Consider the following 14060-nt stretch of genomic DNA (forward strand, 5'->3'; position numbering starts at 1 on the left):
GTTACTGGGGCGACAGGGGGCAGGTGAGCCCGGGCCGCGGGTTACTGGGGCGACAGGGGGCAGGCGAGCCCGGGCCGCGGGTTACTGGGGCGACAGGGGGCAGGCGAGCCCGGGCCGCGGGTTACTGGGGCGACAGGGGGCAGGCGAGCCCGGGCTGCAGGTTACTGGGGCGACAGGGGGCAGGCGAGCCCGGGCTGCAGGTTACTGGGGCGACAGGGGGCAGGTGAGCCCGGGCTGCAGGTTACTGGGGGGAAGGGGGGGCGGCAGGTGAGCCCGGGCTGCAGGTTACTGGGGTGACGGGGGGCAGGTGAGCCCGGGCTGCAGGTTACTGGGGTGACGGGGGGCAGGTGAGCCCGGGCTGCAGGTTACTGGGGTGACGGGGGCAGGTGAGCCCGGGCTGCAGGTTACTGGGGTGACGGGGGGCAGGTGAGCCCGGGCTGCAGGTTACTGGGGTGACGGGGGGCAGGTGAGCCCGGGCTGCAGGTTACTGGGGTGACGGGGGCAGGTGAGCCCGGGCTGCAGGTTACTGGGGTGACGGGGGGCAGGTGAGCCCGGGCTGCAGGTTACTGGGTGACGGGGGCAGGTGAGCCCGGGCTGCAGGTTACTGGGGTGACGGGGGGCATGTGAGCCCGGGCTGCAGGTTACTGGGGGTGACGGGGGCAAGGTGAGGCCAGGTGAGCCGGGCTGCAGGTTACTGGGGTGACAGGGGGCAGGTGAGCCCGGGCTGCAGGTTACTGGGGTGACGGGGGGCAGGTGAGCCCGGGCTGCAGGTTACTGGGGTGACGGGGGGCAGGTGAGCCCGGGCTGCAGGTTACTGGTGTGACGGGGGGCAGGTGAGCCCGGGCTGCAGGTTACTGGGGTGACGGGGGGCAGGTGAGCCCGGGCTGCAGGTTACTGGGGTGACGGGGGGCAGGTGAGCCCGGGCTGCAGGTTACTGGGGTGACGGGGGGCAGGTGAGCCCGGGCTGCAGGTTACTGGGGTGACGGGGGGCAGGTGAGCCCGGGCTGCAGGTTACTGGGGTGACGGGGGGCAGGTGAGCCCGGGCTGCAGGTTACTGGGGTGACGGGGGGCAGGTGAGCCCGGGCTGCAGGTTACTGGGGTGACGGGGGGCAGGTGAGCCCGGGCTGCAGGTTACTGGGTGACGGGGGCAGGTGAGCCCGGGCTGCAGGTTACTGGGGTGACGGGGGGCAGGTGAGCCCGGGCTGCAGGTTACTGGGGTGACGGGGGGCAGGTGAGCCCGGGCTGCAGGTTACTGGGGTGACGGGGGGCAGGTGAGCCCGGGCTGCAGGTTACTGGGGTGACGGGGGGCAGGTGAGCCCGGGCTGCAGGTTACTGGGGTGACGGGGGGCAGGTGAGCCCGGGCTGCAGGTTACTGGGGTGACGGGGGGCAGGTGAGCCCGGGCTGCAGGTTACTGGGGTGACGGGGGGCAGGTGAGCCCGGGCTGCAGGTTACTGGGGCGACAGAGGGCGGGTGAGCCCGGGCTGCAGGTTACTGGGGCGACAGGGGGCGGGTGAGCCCGGGCTGCAGGTTACTGGGGTGACAGGGGGCAGGTGAGCCCGGGCTGCAGGTTACTGGGGTGACGGGGGGCAGGTGAGCCCGGGCTGCAGGTTACTGGGGCGACAGGGGGCAGGTGAGCCCGGGCTGCAGGTTACTGGGGTGACAGGGGGCAGGTGAGCCCGGGCTGCAGGTTACTGGGGTGACAGGGGGCAGGTGAGCCCGGGCTGCAGGTTACTGGGGTGACAGGGGGCAGGTGAGCCCGGGCTGCAGGTTACTGGGGTGACAGACGACATGTTTATGGAGTACAGGCGGATATCTGAGCTGCAGGTCAGTGAGGTGACGATATCGGGGTGCCTCGCCCCCGTCCTTACCTTGCTCTGCTCCTCCTGCAGTCGGGTCACCTCCTGGGTGTTGAGCCGCTGCCTCCCCTCATCTCTCTTCTCGTCCATGCTCCGGAGCTCCAAAGACGCCCCTCTCTGCTCTCATTGGTCAGCAGAGATCAAGTGCTGACGTCATGATCTCGCGAGACGCTTCTCAAAAGCCCTACTCTCACGTGGAGAAGGGGGTGTGTTCGCCTCACCATGGCAACACCAAACCACGTGACTCCCCCTCCCGCCCGTCGTCTCCCCTCTCTGCGGTCATGTGACTCCCAGGAAACGCACAGCTGGAGGAGAAGCAGCAGCAGTTGCCCATAGCAAACAAACAGCTGAACACCGGAAACCGAGCTGTTGCTATGGGCAACTGCCAGGGTAGCCATAACAACAAGTGTGATAAAAATGCAGCAGCAATAATAATAATCTTTATAAAGCACCAAAGGTGGCTTCTGCCATGGGGTGTCAAAGAACCTGCGCCAAACCCATGCACCCGAGAGTGCAGCCGCACAGAGACCGTCCGCAGCACATCTGGTACAGAGAGCGCGGGGCGGACGCTCTCCGCAGCGTGTGAATGAGGCCTAAACTGAACATACTGTGAAAGACAGATGGAATATCTGCAGGACGTGGCCAGGCGGCCTCCGGCTGTGATGGCGGTGGGTCCAGTCCCCAGAGAGGTTCAGTGGCAGTACCCAGGCTCACTACAGGGGTTGCAACCAGGACCCTAAGCCCCCCGCCCACAGATTCCCCTTGGCGCACCACCAGTTACTGTATATTTCACTTAATAAGACGCAAAACATAACTATACACGCCCGATCCCACCCAGTCCCCTTTATGCCCCCTCTACACATCTGCCCCTTTACAGTAGCTATGCCCAGATATGTACCCCCTTCTCAGTAGTAATGCCCTCTCTATGCCCCCTCACAGTAGTTATGCCCTCATATGCCCCCTCATAGTAGTTATACCCACATCTGCGCCCTTCACAGGAAGAAAAACAAACAGTAAATACTCACCTTGTTCCTCCCTGCGCTCCCCAGCAGGATACGGGCACACATCACACTGCTGGGCGGTGTAGGGGGAGCACATACTGATTCCCCGGCCTGCACTGCTCCTCCTACACAGCCCAGCAGCGGCGGCAGCTGAGCCGAATGGTGAAGCAGGGAGCGGACAGCTCCGCGCTGCACCATTACAGGCAAATATCCCTGCGTTCTATTGTTGAAAGCGAGACATACCTCAACCGCTCAGGGACAGACACTGAAATGCAGTGGAAGGGGGCAGCCGCCCTGGGTACCGGCTGTCAGGGGCTGCCCGATGCAATGAGCAATTCCATCAATACAGATGGAAGCGCTTATTCCCCCCTGCAGGCGCAGTGAATGGTGAAGCAGGAAGCCGTCTGCTCTCTGCTTCACCATTTATCAAGGTGAATAGTTACGGTTTCTTTTTTTATTTTACTGCTGTGAAGGAGGCACAGAGAGGGCATTACTACTGTGAAGGAGGCACAGGGAGGGCATTACTACTGTGCAGGGGGCACAGAGAGGGCATTACTACTGTGAAGGGGGCACAGAGGGCATTACTACTGTGCAGGGGGCACAGAGAGGGCATTACTACTGTGAAGGAGGCACAGAGAGGGCATTACTACTGTGAAGGAGGCACAGAGAAGGCATTACTACTGTGAAGGAGGCACAGAGAAGGCATTACTACTGTGAAGGGGGCACAGAGGGAATTACTACTGTGAAGGGGGCACAGAGAGGGTACTACTACTGTGAAGGAGGCACAGAGAGGGCACTACTACTGTGAAGGAGGCACAGAGAGGGCACTACTACTGTGAAGGAGGCACAGAGAGGGCATTACTACTGCGAAGGGGGCATAGAGAGGGCATTACTACTGCAAAGGGGTCATATAGAGGGCATTACTACTGCAAAGGTGTCATAGAGAGGGCATTACTATTGTGAAGGGGGTATAGAGAGGGCATTACTACTGTGAAGGGGCACAGAGAGAGCATTGCTACTGTGAAGGGGGCACAGAGAGGGCATTGCTACTATGAAGGGGGCACAGAGAGTGCATTGCTACTGTGAAGCAGGCACAGAGGGCATTGCTACTGTGAAGGGGGCACAGAGAGGGCATTACTACTGTGAAGGGGCACAGAGAGGGCATTACTACTGTGAAGGGGCACAGAGAGGGCATTACTACTTTGAAGGAGGCACAGAGAGGGCATTACTACTGTGAAGGGGGCACAGAGAGGGCATTACTACTGCAAAGGGACATAGAGGGCATTACTACTGTGAAGAGGGCACAGAGAGGGAATTACTACTGTGAAGGGGGCATAGAGAGGGCATTACTACTGTGAAGGGGGCATAGAGAGGACATTACTACTGCAAAGGGGTCATAGAGAGGGCATTACTACTGTAAAGGAGTCATAGAGGGCATTACTACTGTAAAGGAGTCATAGAGAGGGCATTACTACTGTGAAGGGGGTATAGAGAGGGCATTACTATTGTGAAGGGGGTATAGAGAGGGCATTACTACTGTGAAGGGGCACAGAGAGGGCATTACTACTGTGAAGGGGGCACAGAGAGGGCATTACTACTGTGAAGGGGGCACAGAGAGGGCATTACTACTGCGAAGGGGGCACAGAGAGGGCATTACTACTGCGAAGGGGGCACAGAGAGGGCATTACTACTGTGAAGGGGGCACAGAGAGGGCATTACTACTGTGAAGGGGGCACAGAGAGGGCATTACTACTGTGAAGGGGGCACAGAGAGGGCATTACTACTGTGAAGGGGGGCACAGAGAGGGCATTACTACTGTGAAGGGGGGCACATAGAGGGCATTACTACTGTGAAGGGGGCACAGAGAGGGCATTACTACTGTGAAGGGGGCACAGAGAGGGCATTACTACTGTGAAGGGGGCACAGAGAGGGCATTACTACTGTGAAGGGGGCATAGAGAGGGCATTACTACTGCAAAGGGGTCATATAGAGGGCATTACTACTGTAAAGGAGTCATAGAGAGGGCATTACTATTGTGAAGGGGGTATAGAGAGGGCATTACTACTGTGAAGGGGCACAGAGAGAGCATTGATACTGTGAAGGGGGCACAGAGAGGGCATTGCTACTGTGAAGGGGGCACAGAGAGGGCATTGCTACTGTGAAGGCGGCACAGAGAGGGCATTGCTACTGTGAAGGCGGCACAGAGAGGGCATTACTACTGTGAAGGGGGCACAGAGAGGGCATTACTACTGTGAAGGGGGCACAGAGAGGGCATTACTACTGTGAAGGGGACATAGAGGGCATTACTACTGTTAAGGGGCATAGAGAGGGCATTACTACTGCAAAGGGGCATAGAGAGGGCATAGCTACTGCAAAGGGGCATAGAGAGGGCATTAGTATTGTGAAGGGGTCAGAGAGGGCGTTAGTATTGTGAAGGGTGCATAGAGAGGGCATTACTACTATGAAAGGGGCATAGAGAGGGCATTACTACTGTGAAGGAGGCACAGAGAGGGCATTACTACTGTGAAGGGGCATAAAGAGGGCATCACTACTGTGAAGGGGGCATAGAGAGGGCATTACTACTGTGAAGGGGGCATAGGGAGGGCATTACTACTGTGAAGGGGGCATAAAGAGGGCATTACTACTGTGAAGGGGGCACAGAGAGGGCATTAGTATTGTGAAGGGGGCACAGAGAGGGCATTACTACTGTGAAGGGGACATAGAGGGCATTACTACTGTTAAGGGGCATAGAGAGGGCATTACTACTGCAAAGGGGCATAGAGAGGGCATTAGTATTGTGAAGGGGGCATAGAGGGCATTACTATTGTGAAGGTGGCATAGAGAGGGCATTACTACTGTGAAGGGGCACAACATAATAATAATAATCTTTATTTATATAGCGCCAACATATTCCACAGCGCTTTACAATTGTTATGGAGTACAGAGAGGCAATATCTACTGTGAGGAGGATACAATGTGGGCATGACTACTGTGAAGGGGCATAGAGAGGGCATTACTACTGTGAAGGTCACAGAGGGCATTACTACTGTGAAGAGGGCATAGATAGGGCATTACTGCTGTGAAGGGGGTCACAGAGAAGGCATAACTACTGTGAGGGGGGCACAATGAGGGCATAACTACTGTGAAGGGTTGTAGTGTTTTAAAGTATTGCGGGGGTGCCAGAGAAAACACCCACGCCGGGTGGCAAACACCTTAGGCATGCCAATGAAGAAATGTGGGACAGTTGGGAGGTATGTCTAACATGGAGATCTGATGCAGGTCTGACATGGGGATCTGATCTAAAAGGTAAGGGGGGATTTTTTGGACTGGTGCACATTATAAAGGGGGTATATTTAGTACTGCCGCACATTTTAAGGGGGTATTTTTTGCACTAGCACACCTTATAATGGGGTATTTTTCTGTACTGGTGCACATTATCAGGGAGCATTTTTTGAAATGTACATTTTTGCCTCAGGCAGCAGACAAAGGACTGATGTAAGGGCGGCCCCAAGCTGAACTCTTGCACCAGGGCCCATGAGCCTTTAGCTACACCCCAACTCACAAAGGTGGCAGTGGGACTCCGCAAGGGCAGTCTGGGAGGGCTGGCATCTATGCATCCATCCACACGCTGCATCCGGGATGCCATCACACAATGCCAGTTCTGAATCTCACCTAACACATTGATCAGAGCAAAGTACAGTCGCCCTCCATGCTTTATCCTGCAGGCGATACTGCTTGGCCCATCTGATCACCAGGGCATATATACTGTATACAGGTGTAATTCTTCCATAGATAGGAAGAAAAATCCCACAAAACCCCACTGAGAAATACAGACCAGACGCTGTGTGTGAACATACCCTTGGATCTCCTACATGCCATAAAAATCATGTTTTTTTTTTTTTTACACGTCATTTTTTTTGTGACATTTTCTTCATAACATAAAAAAATCCCATGTGATTGCTGCAGCGGTGACGAATACGCACTAGCGCTCCATTCACACTCCATGAGACACGTGGAGGTAGGGGGCGCTGTACTCTCCATCTCCAGCAGTGCTCCACAAAGGGGGAGACATTGGGATCATTCTTGGGATAAGTAGGGGTTCCGGCGGTCAGGTGCTTATCGCCTGTCCAGGCGCAGTCCAGTGGAGATCTATCGGAAATGGTGCGCAAAGGGGTAAAATGCAAAATAGTCATGTGACTAGAAATGTCCTATGATGCAACTGCACCGCCACCCGCGGTTGGAGTTGTTTTGGCACAAGACATTAGCTTTAAATTTCCAGTTGAGCTGAAAGTAACACAATGGATCTGCGGCTCCGGCAGAGGTCAGATACCCATCCCTGACAGGTGTGAGCGGCAGAACAGATGCGCTGTGCACCCAGGGGCGCTCGCTGCACCCGATCCTAAAGTTCACTGCATCACCGATCCCTGACTGTGATTTGTAATGTCATTTATGACTCTGGGGAAAAAAAAGCTGTAAATCTATCACTTCTGCCTCCATATGTTCCAGCCCCCGGGAGCTGACACGTAAAGAAGCCATTTCTATTCCTTCCCCGCTGCACTGACGATATTACTACTGCCAAACACTGAACACTATGGATGGATTTATCTAAACTGGTTAAAAGGAAAATGGGGCAGTATTATAGGAGTTATATTCTTGTACATAGGAGCAGTATTATAGTAGTTATATTCTTGTACATAGGAGGCAGTATTATAGTAGTTATATTCTTGTACATAGGAGCAGTATTATAGTAGTTATATTCTTGTACATAGGAGGCAGTATTATAGTAGTTATATTCTTGTACATAGGAGGCAGTATTATAGTAGTTATATTCTTGTACATAGGAGCAGTATTATAGTAGTTATATTCTTGTACATAGGAGGCAGTATTATAGTAGTTATATTCTTGTACATAGGAGCAGTATTATAGTAGTTATATTCTTGTACATAGGGGGCAGTATTATAGTAGTTATATTCTTGTATATAGGAGGCAGTATTATAGTAGTTATATTCTTGTACATAGGAGCAGTATTATAGTAGTTATATTCTTGTGCATAGGAGCAGTATTATAGTAGTTATATTCTTGTACATAGGAGGCAGTATTATAGTAGTTATATTCTTGTACATAGGAGGCAGTATTATAGTAGTTATATTCTTGTACATAGGAGGCAGTATTATAGTAGTTATATTCTTGTGCATAGGAGCAGTATTATAGTAGTTATATTCTTGTATATAGGAGGCAGTATTATAGTAGTTATATTCTTGTACATAGGAGGCAGTATTATAGTAGTTATATTCTTGTACATAGGAGGCAGTATTATAGTAGTTATATTCTTGTACATAGGAGCAGTATTATAGTAGTTATATTCTTGTGCATAGGAGCAGTATTATAGTAGTTATATTCTTGTACATAGGAGGCAGTATTATAGTAGTTATATTCCTGTACATAGGAGCTGTATTATAGTAGTTATATTCTTGTACATAGGAGGCAGTATTATAGTAGTTATATTCTTGTACATAGGAGGCAGCATTATAGTAGTTATATTCTTGTATATAGGAGGCAGTATTATAGTAGTTATATTCTTGTACATAGGAGCAGTATTATAGTAGTTATATTCTTGTACATAGGAGGCAGTATTATAGTAGTTATATTCTTGTACATAGGAGGCTGTATTATAGTAGTTATATTCTTGTACATAGGAGGCAGTATTATAGTAGTTATATTCTTGTACATAGGAGGCAGTATTATAGTAGTTATATTCTTCTACATAGGAGGCAGTATTATAGTAGTTATATTCTTGTACATAGGAGCAGTATTATAGTAGTTATACTCTTGTACATAGGAGCAGTATTATAGTAGTTATATTCTTGTGCATAGGAGCAGTATTATAGTAGTTATATTCTTGTACATAGGAGGCAGTATTATAGTAGTTATATTCCTGTACATAGGAGCTGTATTATAGTAGTTATATTCTTGTACATAGAAGCAGTATTATAGTAGTTATATTCTTGTACATAGGAGCAGTATTATAGTAGTTATATTCTTGTACATAGGAGGCAGTATTATAGTAGTTATATTCTTATACATAGGAGCAGTATTATAGTAGTTATATTCCTGTACATAGGAGCAGTATTATAGTAGTTATATTATTGGACATAGGAGGCAGTATTATAGTAATGACATTCTTTTACAGTGAGGAACAGAAGTATTTGAACACCCTGCGATTTTGCAAGTTTTTCCACTTATCATGGAGGGGTCTGAAATTCACATTGTAGGTGCATTCCCACTCCGAGAGACAGAATGTAATTAAAAAAAAAAAAAAAAAAAAAAAAAGGAAATCACATTGTATGATTTTTTTAATAATGTATTTGTCTCGCACTGCTGAACATAAGTATTTGAACACCTGAGAAAATCTGTGTTAATATTTGGTACAGAAGCCTTTGTTTGCAATTACAGAGGTCAAACGTTTCCTGTAGTTCTTGACCAGGTTTGCACAAACTGCAGCAGGGATGTTGTCCCACTCCTCCACACAGATCTCCTCTAGATCTGTCAGGTTTCGGGGCAACACAGAGTTTCAGCTCCCTCCAAAGATGTTCTATTGGATTTAGGTCTGGAGACTGGCTAGGCCACTCCAGAACCTTGATATGCTTCTTACGGAGCCGCTCCTTGGGTATCCTGGCTGTGCGCTTCGGGTCGTTGTGATGTTGGAAGACCCAGCCACGACCCATCTTCAATGCTCTGACTGAGGGAAGGAGGTTGTTGCTCAAAATCTCACAATAAATGGCCCCATTCATACTCTCCTTAGGCCTCTTTCACACTTGCGTTGTCCGGATCCGGCGTGTACTCCACTTGCCGGAATTACACGCCGGATCCGGAAAAACGCAAGTGTACTGAAAGCATTTGAAGACGGATCCGTCTTCAAAATGCTTTCAGTGTTACTATGGCACCCAGGACGCTATTAAAGTCCTGGTTGCCATAGTAGTAGTGGGGAGCGGGGGAGCGGTATACTTACAGTCCGTGCGGCTCCCGGGGCGCTCCAGAATGACGTCAGAGCGCCCCATGCGCATGGATCATGTGATCCATGCGATCACGTCATCCATGCGCCTGGGGCGCCCTGACGTCACTCTGGAGCGCCCCGGGAGCCGCACGGACGGTAAGTATGCTGCTCCCCGCTCCCCACTACAGTTTACCATGGCTGCAAGGACTTTAGCGTCCCGGCAGCCATGGTAACCATTGAGAAAAAGCTAAACGTCGCATCCGGCAATGCGCCGAAATGACGTTTAGCTTAAGGCCGGATCCGGATCAATGCCTTTCAATGGGCATTAATTCCGGATCCGGCCTTGCGGCAAGTGTTCCGGATTTTTGGCCGGAGCAAAAAGCGCAGCATGCTGCGCTATTTGCTGCGGCCAAAAAACGTTCCGTTCCGGAATGGAAGACATCCTGATGCATCCTGAAGGACGGACTGTCCATTCAGAATGCATTAGGATAATCCTGATCAGTATTCTTCCGGCATAGAGCCCCGACGACGGAACTCTATGCCGGAAGACTATAACGCAGGTGTGAAAGGGCCCTTAATACAGTGCAGTCGTCCTGTCACCTCGCAGAATAGCACCCCCAAAGCATGATGTTACCAGCCCCATGCTTCACAGTAGGGATGGTGTTCTTGGGATGCAACTCTTCCTTCTATTTCCTCCAAACAAGACGAGTGAAGTTTAGACCAAAAAGTTCTACTTTGGTCTCATCTGACCACATGACTTTCTCCCATGCCTCCTCTGGATCATCCGGATGGTCATTGGCAAACTTCAGACAGGCCTGGACATGTGATGACTTGAGCAGGGGAAGCTTCCGAGCAATGCATGATCTGAAACCATGACGGCGTAGTGTTCTACCGACAGTGACCTTCGAAACTGTGGTCCCAGCTCTCTTCATGTCATTGACCAGCTCCTCCCTTGTAGTTCTGGGCCGATTCCTCACCTTTCTTATCATCAGTGATACCCCACGAGGTGAGATCTTGCGTGGAGCCCCAGTCCGAGGGAGACTGACAGTCGTCTTTAGCCTCTTCCATTTTCTAACAATTGCTCCAACAGTTGATCTATTTTCACCAACCTGCTTGGCAATTGCCCCGTAGCCCTTTCCAACCTTGTGGAGGTCCACAATTTTGTCTCTGGTGTCTCTTGACAGCTCTTTGGTCTTGCCCATGGTAGTAGTTAGTATCTGACTGACTGTGGGGTGGACAGGGGTCTTTAAAGAGCTCAGACCGGAGTTACTAAGTTAGATTAATGAGTGGAGTAGAGGTGGACTTTTTAAAGGCACAGTAACAGGTCTTTGAGAGCCAGAATTCTTGCTGTTTCTTAGGTGTTTAAATACTTATGTTCAGCAGTGCAAGACAAATAAATTCTTTTAAAAAAATCATACAATGTGATTTCTTGAATGTTTTATTTTATTCTGTCTCTCGGAGTGGGAATGCACCTACAATGTGAATTTCAGACCCCTCCATGACTTCTAAGTGGGAGAACTTGCAAAATCGCAGGGTGTTCAAATACTTCTGTTCCTCACTGTATATAGGGGCAGTATTATAGTAGTAGTATTAGCAGACTCCCATTGACCATCCTATTTATTGTCCAATAGTAGACATCCCTGTAAACCATTCTTCAGCGCCGGACCCTGATTAGAGCCATAGAACTGTGCGGGTTAATTAAATAAGCAAATAAAATCATCTTTCAGAATTTCTGTAAATTTCTAAGGGTCATTAAGAACAGACTTAAGTGTCCTCCACCTACTCAGTGCACCCAGGTGACCCCGGCGGGCGGCTGTCTTGTTTGCAGGTGATACAATAGCAGAGGAGGGCGAGCGCTGTGAGTGCAAGGAACACAAAGGGGGAAACAGATTTTGATAAAACATAAAATAGCACCATGGAAACGAGGCAGTAATTAGATAATTAAGCCAAGATTACAATGAAACTGGAAAGAAATATATTACTAGTAATAATACATCTTCTCCTGTTGACCTGCAGTCAGAACAAACTTTGTAAGAAACCACAATATCCAAATTAGCGGCACAAAAAAGCCCCCCGAAAAATACTCCTGAGTAATCAGAACACAGCTAGTGGCGCTGCCTATGCCAGGGATCAGCAACCGCCAGCAGTCCAGCTGTACTGAAACTACAATTCCCAGCATGCTTCATTCCCTTCTATCAGAGTTACAAGAACACGTGAGCAAGTGTGCATGCTGGGAGCTGTAGTTTCATAGCAGCTGGGATGCCAAAGGTTGCTGACCCCTGGCGTATGCTATCAGGGCACCATTGTCAGATAGGTGTGGGTCACACCTGTCTCCAGAACCGGACCCCCGAAGTGAGCGAAGAGCAGTCGCACAAGTGTGGCCACCCTCCCTTCATTTCTATGGGACTGCCGAAAATAGCCAAGTGCTGGCCTGGCTATCTCCGGCAATCCCATAGAAGTGAATAGAATGGTGGCTGCGCTTGTCTGGTGCTCTCCATTCAATTCTATGGGATTTCCAAAAATAGCCATACTCACCCGCTTGGCCATTTTCGGAACTCCCATAGAAATGAATGTGCGCATGCACAGTGTGCAATCTCTTTCACTTTCGGGGATATGTACAGGTCTTAGAGGTGGGACCCGCACCTATCTGACATTGTGATATGCCATTAAAGTCTGAGATGACATAACCCCTTTAAGTTTTGGGATGATGGGTCATGGTGCTTGGCCCCTCTGTTCCAGCAATCATGGGGGCCCATCTTGCAGATCCCACTAATGCTACCTAATGGTACAGTATATCTCTAAGGCATGTCAGAAGACAGAAATAGGTTTGGCCTTGTTTGCTGGATCACATGGAGTGGAATCCCCCCCCCCCCCCCCCTTCCTGAAAGGGGAACACCAGCCACATTGTCAATATAAGGGTAAATTCACATGCAACACATTTATTCTAGAATTTCTTGTCACTGTCCCATTCATTTGCAGGAGGCTTGAAGAAATCACTCTGCTTGCTGCCAAAATAAACTCCATTCCGAAGAATGGAGTCATTTGCGAATTAGGGAAATTAATGTGAGAAATCTGCTGCATGTGAATTCACGCGAATTATATATGGATTCAATAGTAATGGGAAATACAAAGGAAGAACGTATACTTCTCCTTTCTCCTCCCATTTCTGGCTTTGGCGATGGTGACAGAAACTATAAAGCTCTGTATATCTGTAAAGAATAAATCAAGGCAACTGGACGTACTGTAGATTTCTTGAAAACGTTTCACTCGTTCTTCCAACGAGCTTTCTCAATTCTGAGTGACTGTACAAAAATTCTCTGGGAATGAATATGTAACTGAATCAACATCTGGTCATTATACCCAGCATGGGGTCAAAGGTCTTGATCCCATTATCCTAATTGGAGTCAGTAGGTGATAAAGACTTCCCAGAAAAAGGTGTCAAGACAGCATTGTATGCGGCAGACAATAGATGTCTAACCCCCCCACCTCTATTCAAGCTTGGCTTCTCCATTTTTACGTGTTTTGGATAAGGAGGCCGATTGGTACAAACGAGGCGTGAAGGAGGCCATCTACGTAAAAATGGAGAAGCCAAGCTTGAATAGAGGTGGGGGGGGTTAGACATCTATTGTCTGCCACATACAATGCTGTCTTGACACCTTTTTCTGGGAAGTCTTTATCACCTACTGACTCCAATTAGGATAATGGAATCAACACCTTTGACCCCATGCAGGGTATAATGACCTCTGACCCCATGCGGGGTATAATTACCAGATGTTGATTCAGTTACATATTTATTCCCAGAATTTTTGTACAGTCTCTCAGAATTGAGAAAGCTCGTTGGAAGAACGAGTGAAACGTTTTCAAGAAATCTACAGTAAGTCCAGTTGCCTTGATTTATTCTTTACAGATATATACCATGACCTGGATAAATGAGAACCTTCACAGACATATAAAGCTCTGTCCATTGCGTACATTGCGGCGCTGACGTAGTGCAGAATTCATTTGAAGGGGAACTCAGCTGCAGTACCCCTGGATGGCCACTACACAGTGGAGGGAGCCTTCTGCTTCCAGTTCCGTACACTGTATAGCAGGGATGCTCAACCTGCGGCTCTCCAGCTGTTGTAAAACTACAACTCCCATCATGCCCTGCTGTAGGCTGTCCAGGCATGCTGGTAGTTGTAGTTTTGCAACAGCTGGAGAGCCGCAGG

At 49.8% G+C, this 14060-nt stretch overlaps 1 protein-coding gene across 2 annotated transcripts in view; it reads right to left on the reverse strand.

Annotated features, from left to right (window-relative positions):
- LOC122920703 (unconventional prefoldin RPB5 interactor 1-like) overlaps window positions 1-1990 on the reverse strand; it is a 49485-nt gene extending 47495 nt beyond the window's left edge. Inside the window, exon 1 of one of the 2 annotated variants that reach the window (XM_044270411.1) lies at window positions 1870-1990. In XM_044270411.1, the coding sequence (XP_044126346.1) occupies window positions 1870-1947 (78 nt within the window). In that variant the 5' untranslated portion in view covers window positions 1948-1990. The remainder of the gene's footprint in view (window positions 1-1869) is intronic. The other variant, XM_044270412.1, reaches the window with a different exon arrangement.
- Between the last annotated feature and the right edge of the window lie 12070 nt (window positions 1991-14060).

Source organism: Bufo gargarizans, chromosome 10, assembly GCF_014858855.1.
Source record: "Bufo gargarizans isolate SCDJY-AF-19 chromosome 10, ASM1485885v1, whole genome shotgun sequence".
NCBI classification, from domain to species: Eukaryota; Metazoa; Chordata; class Amphibia; order Anura; family Bufonidae; genus Bufo; species Bufo gargarizans.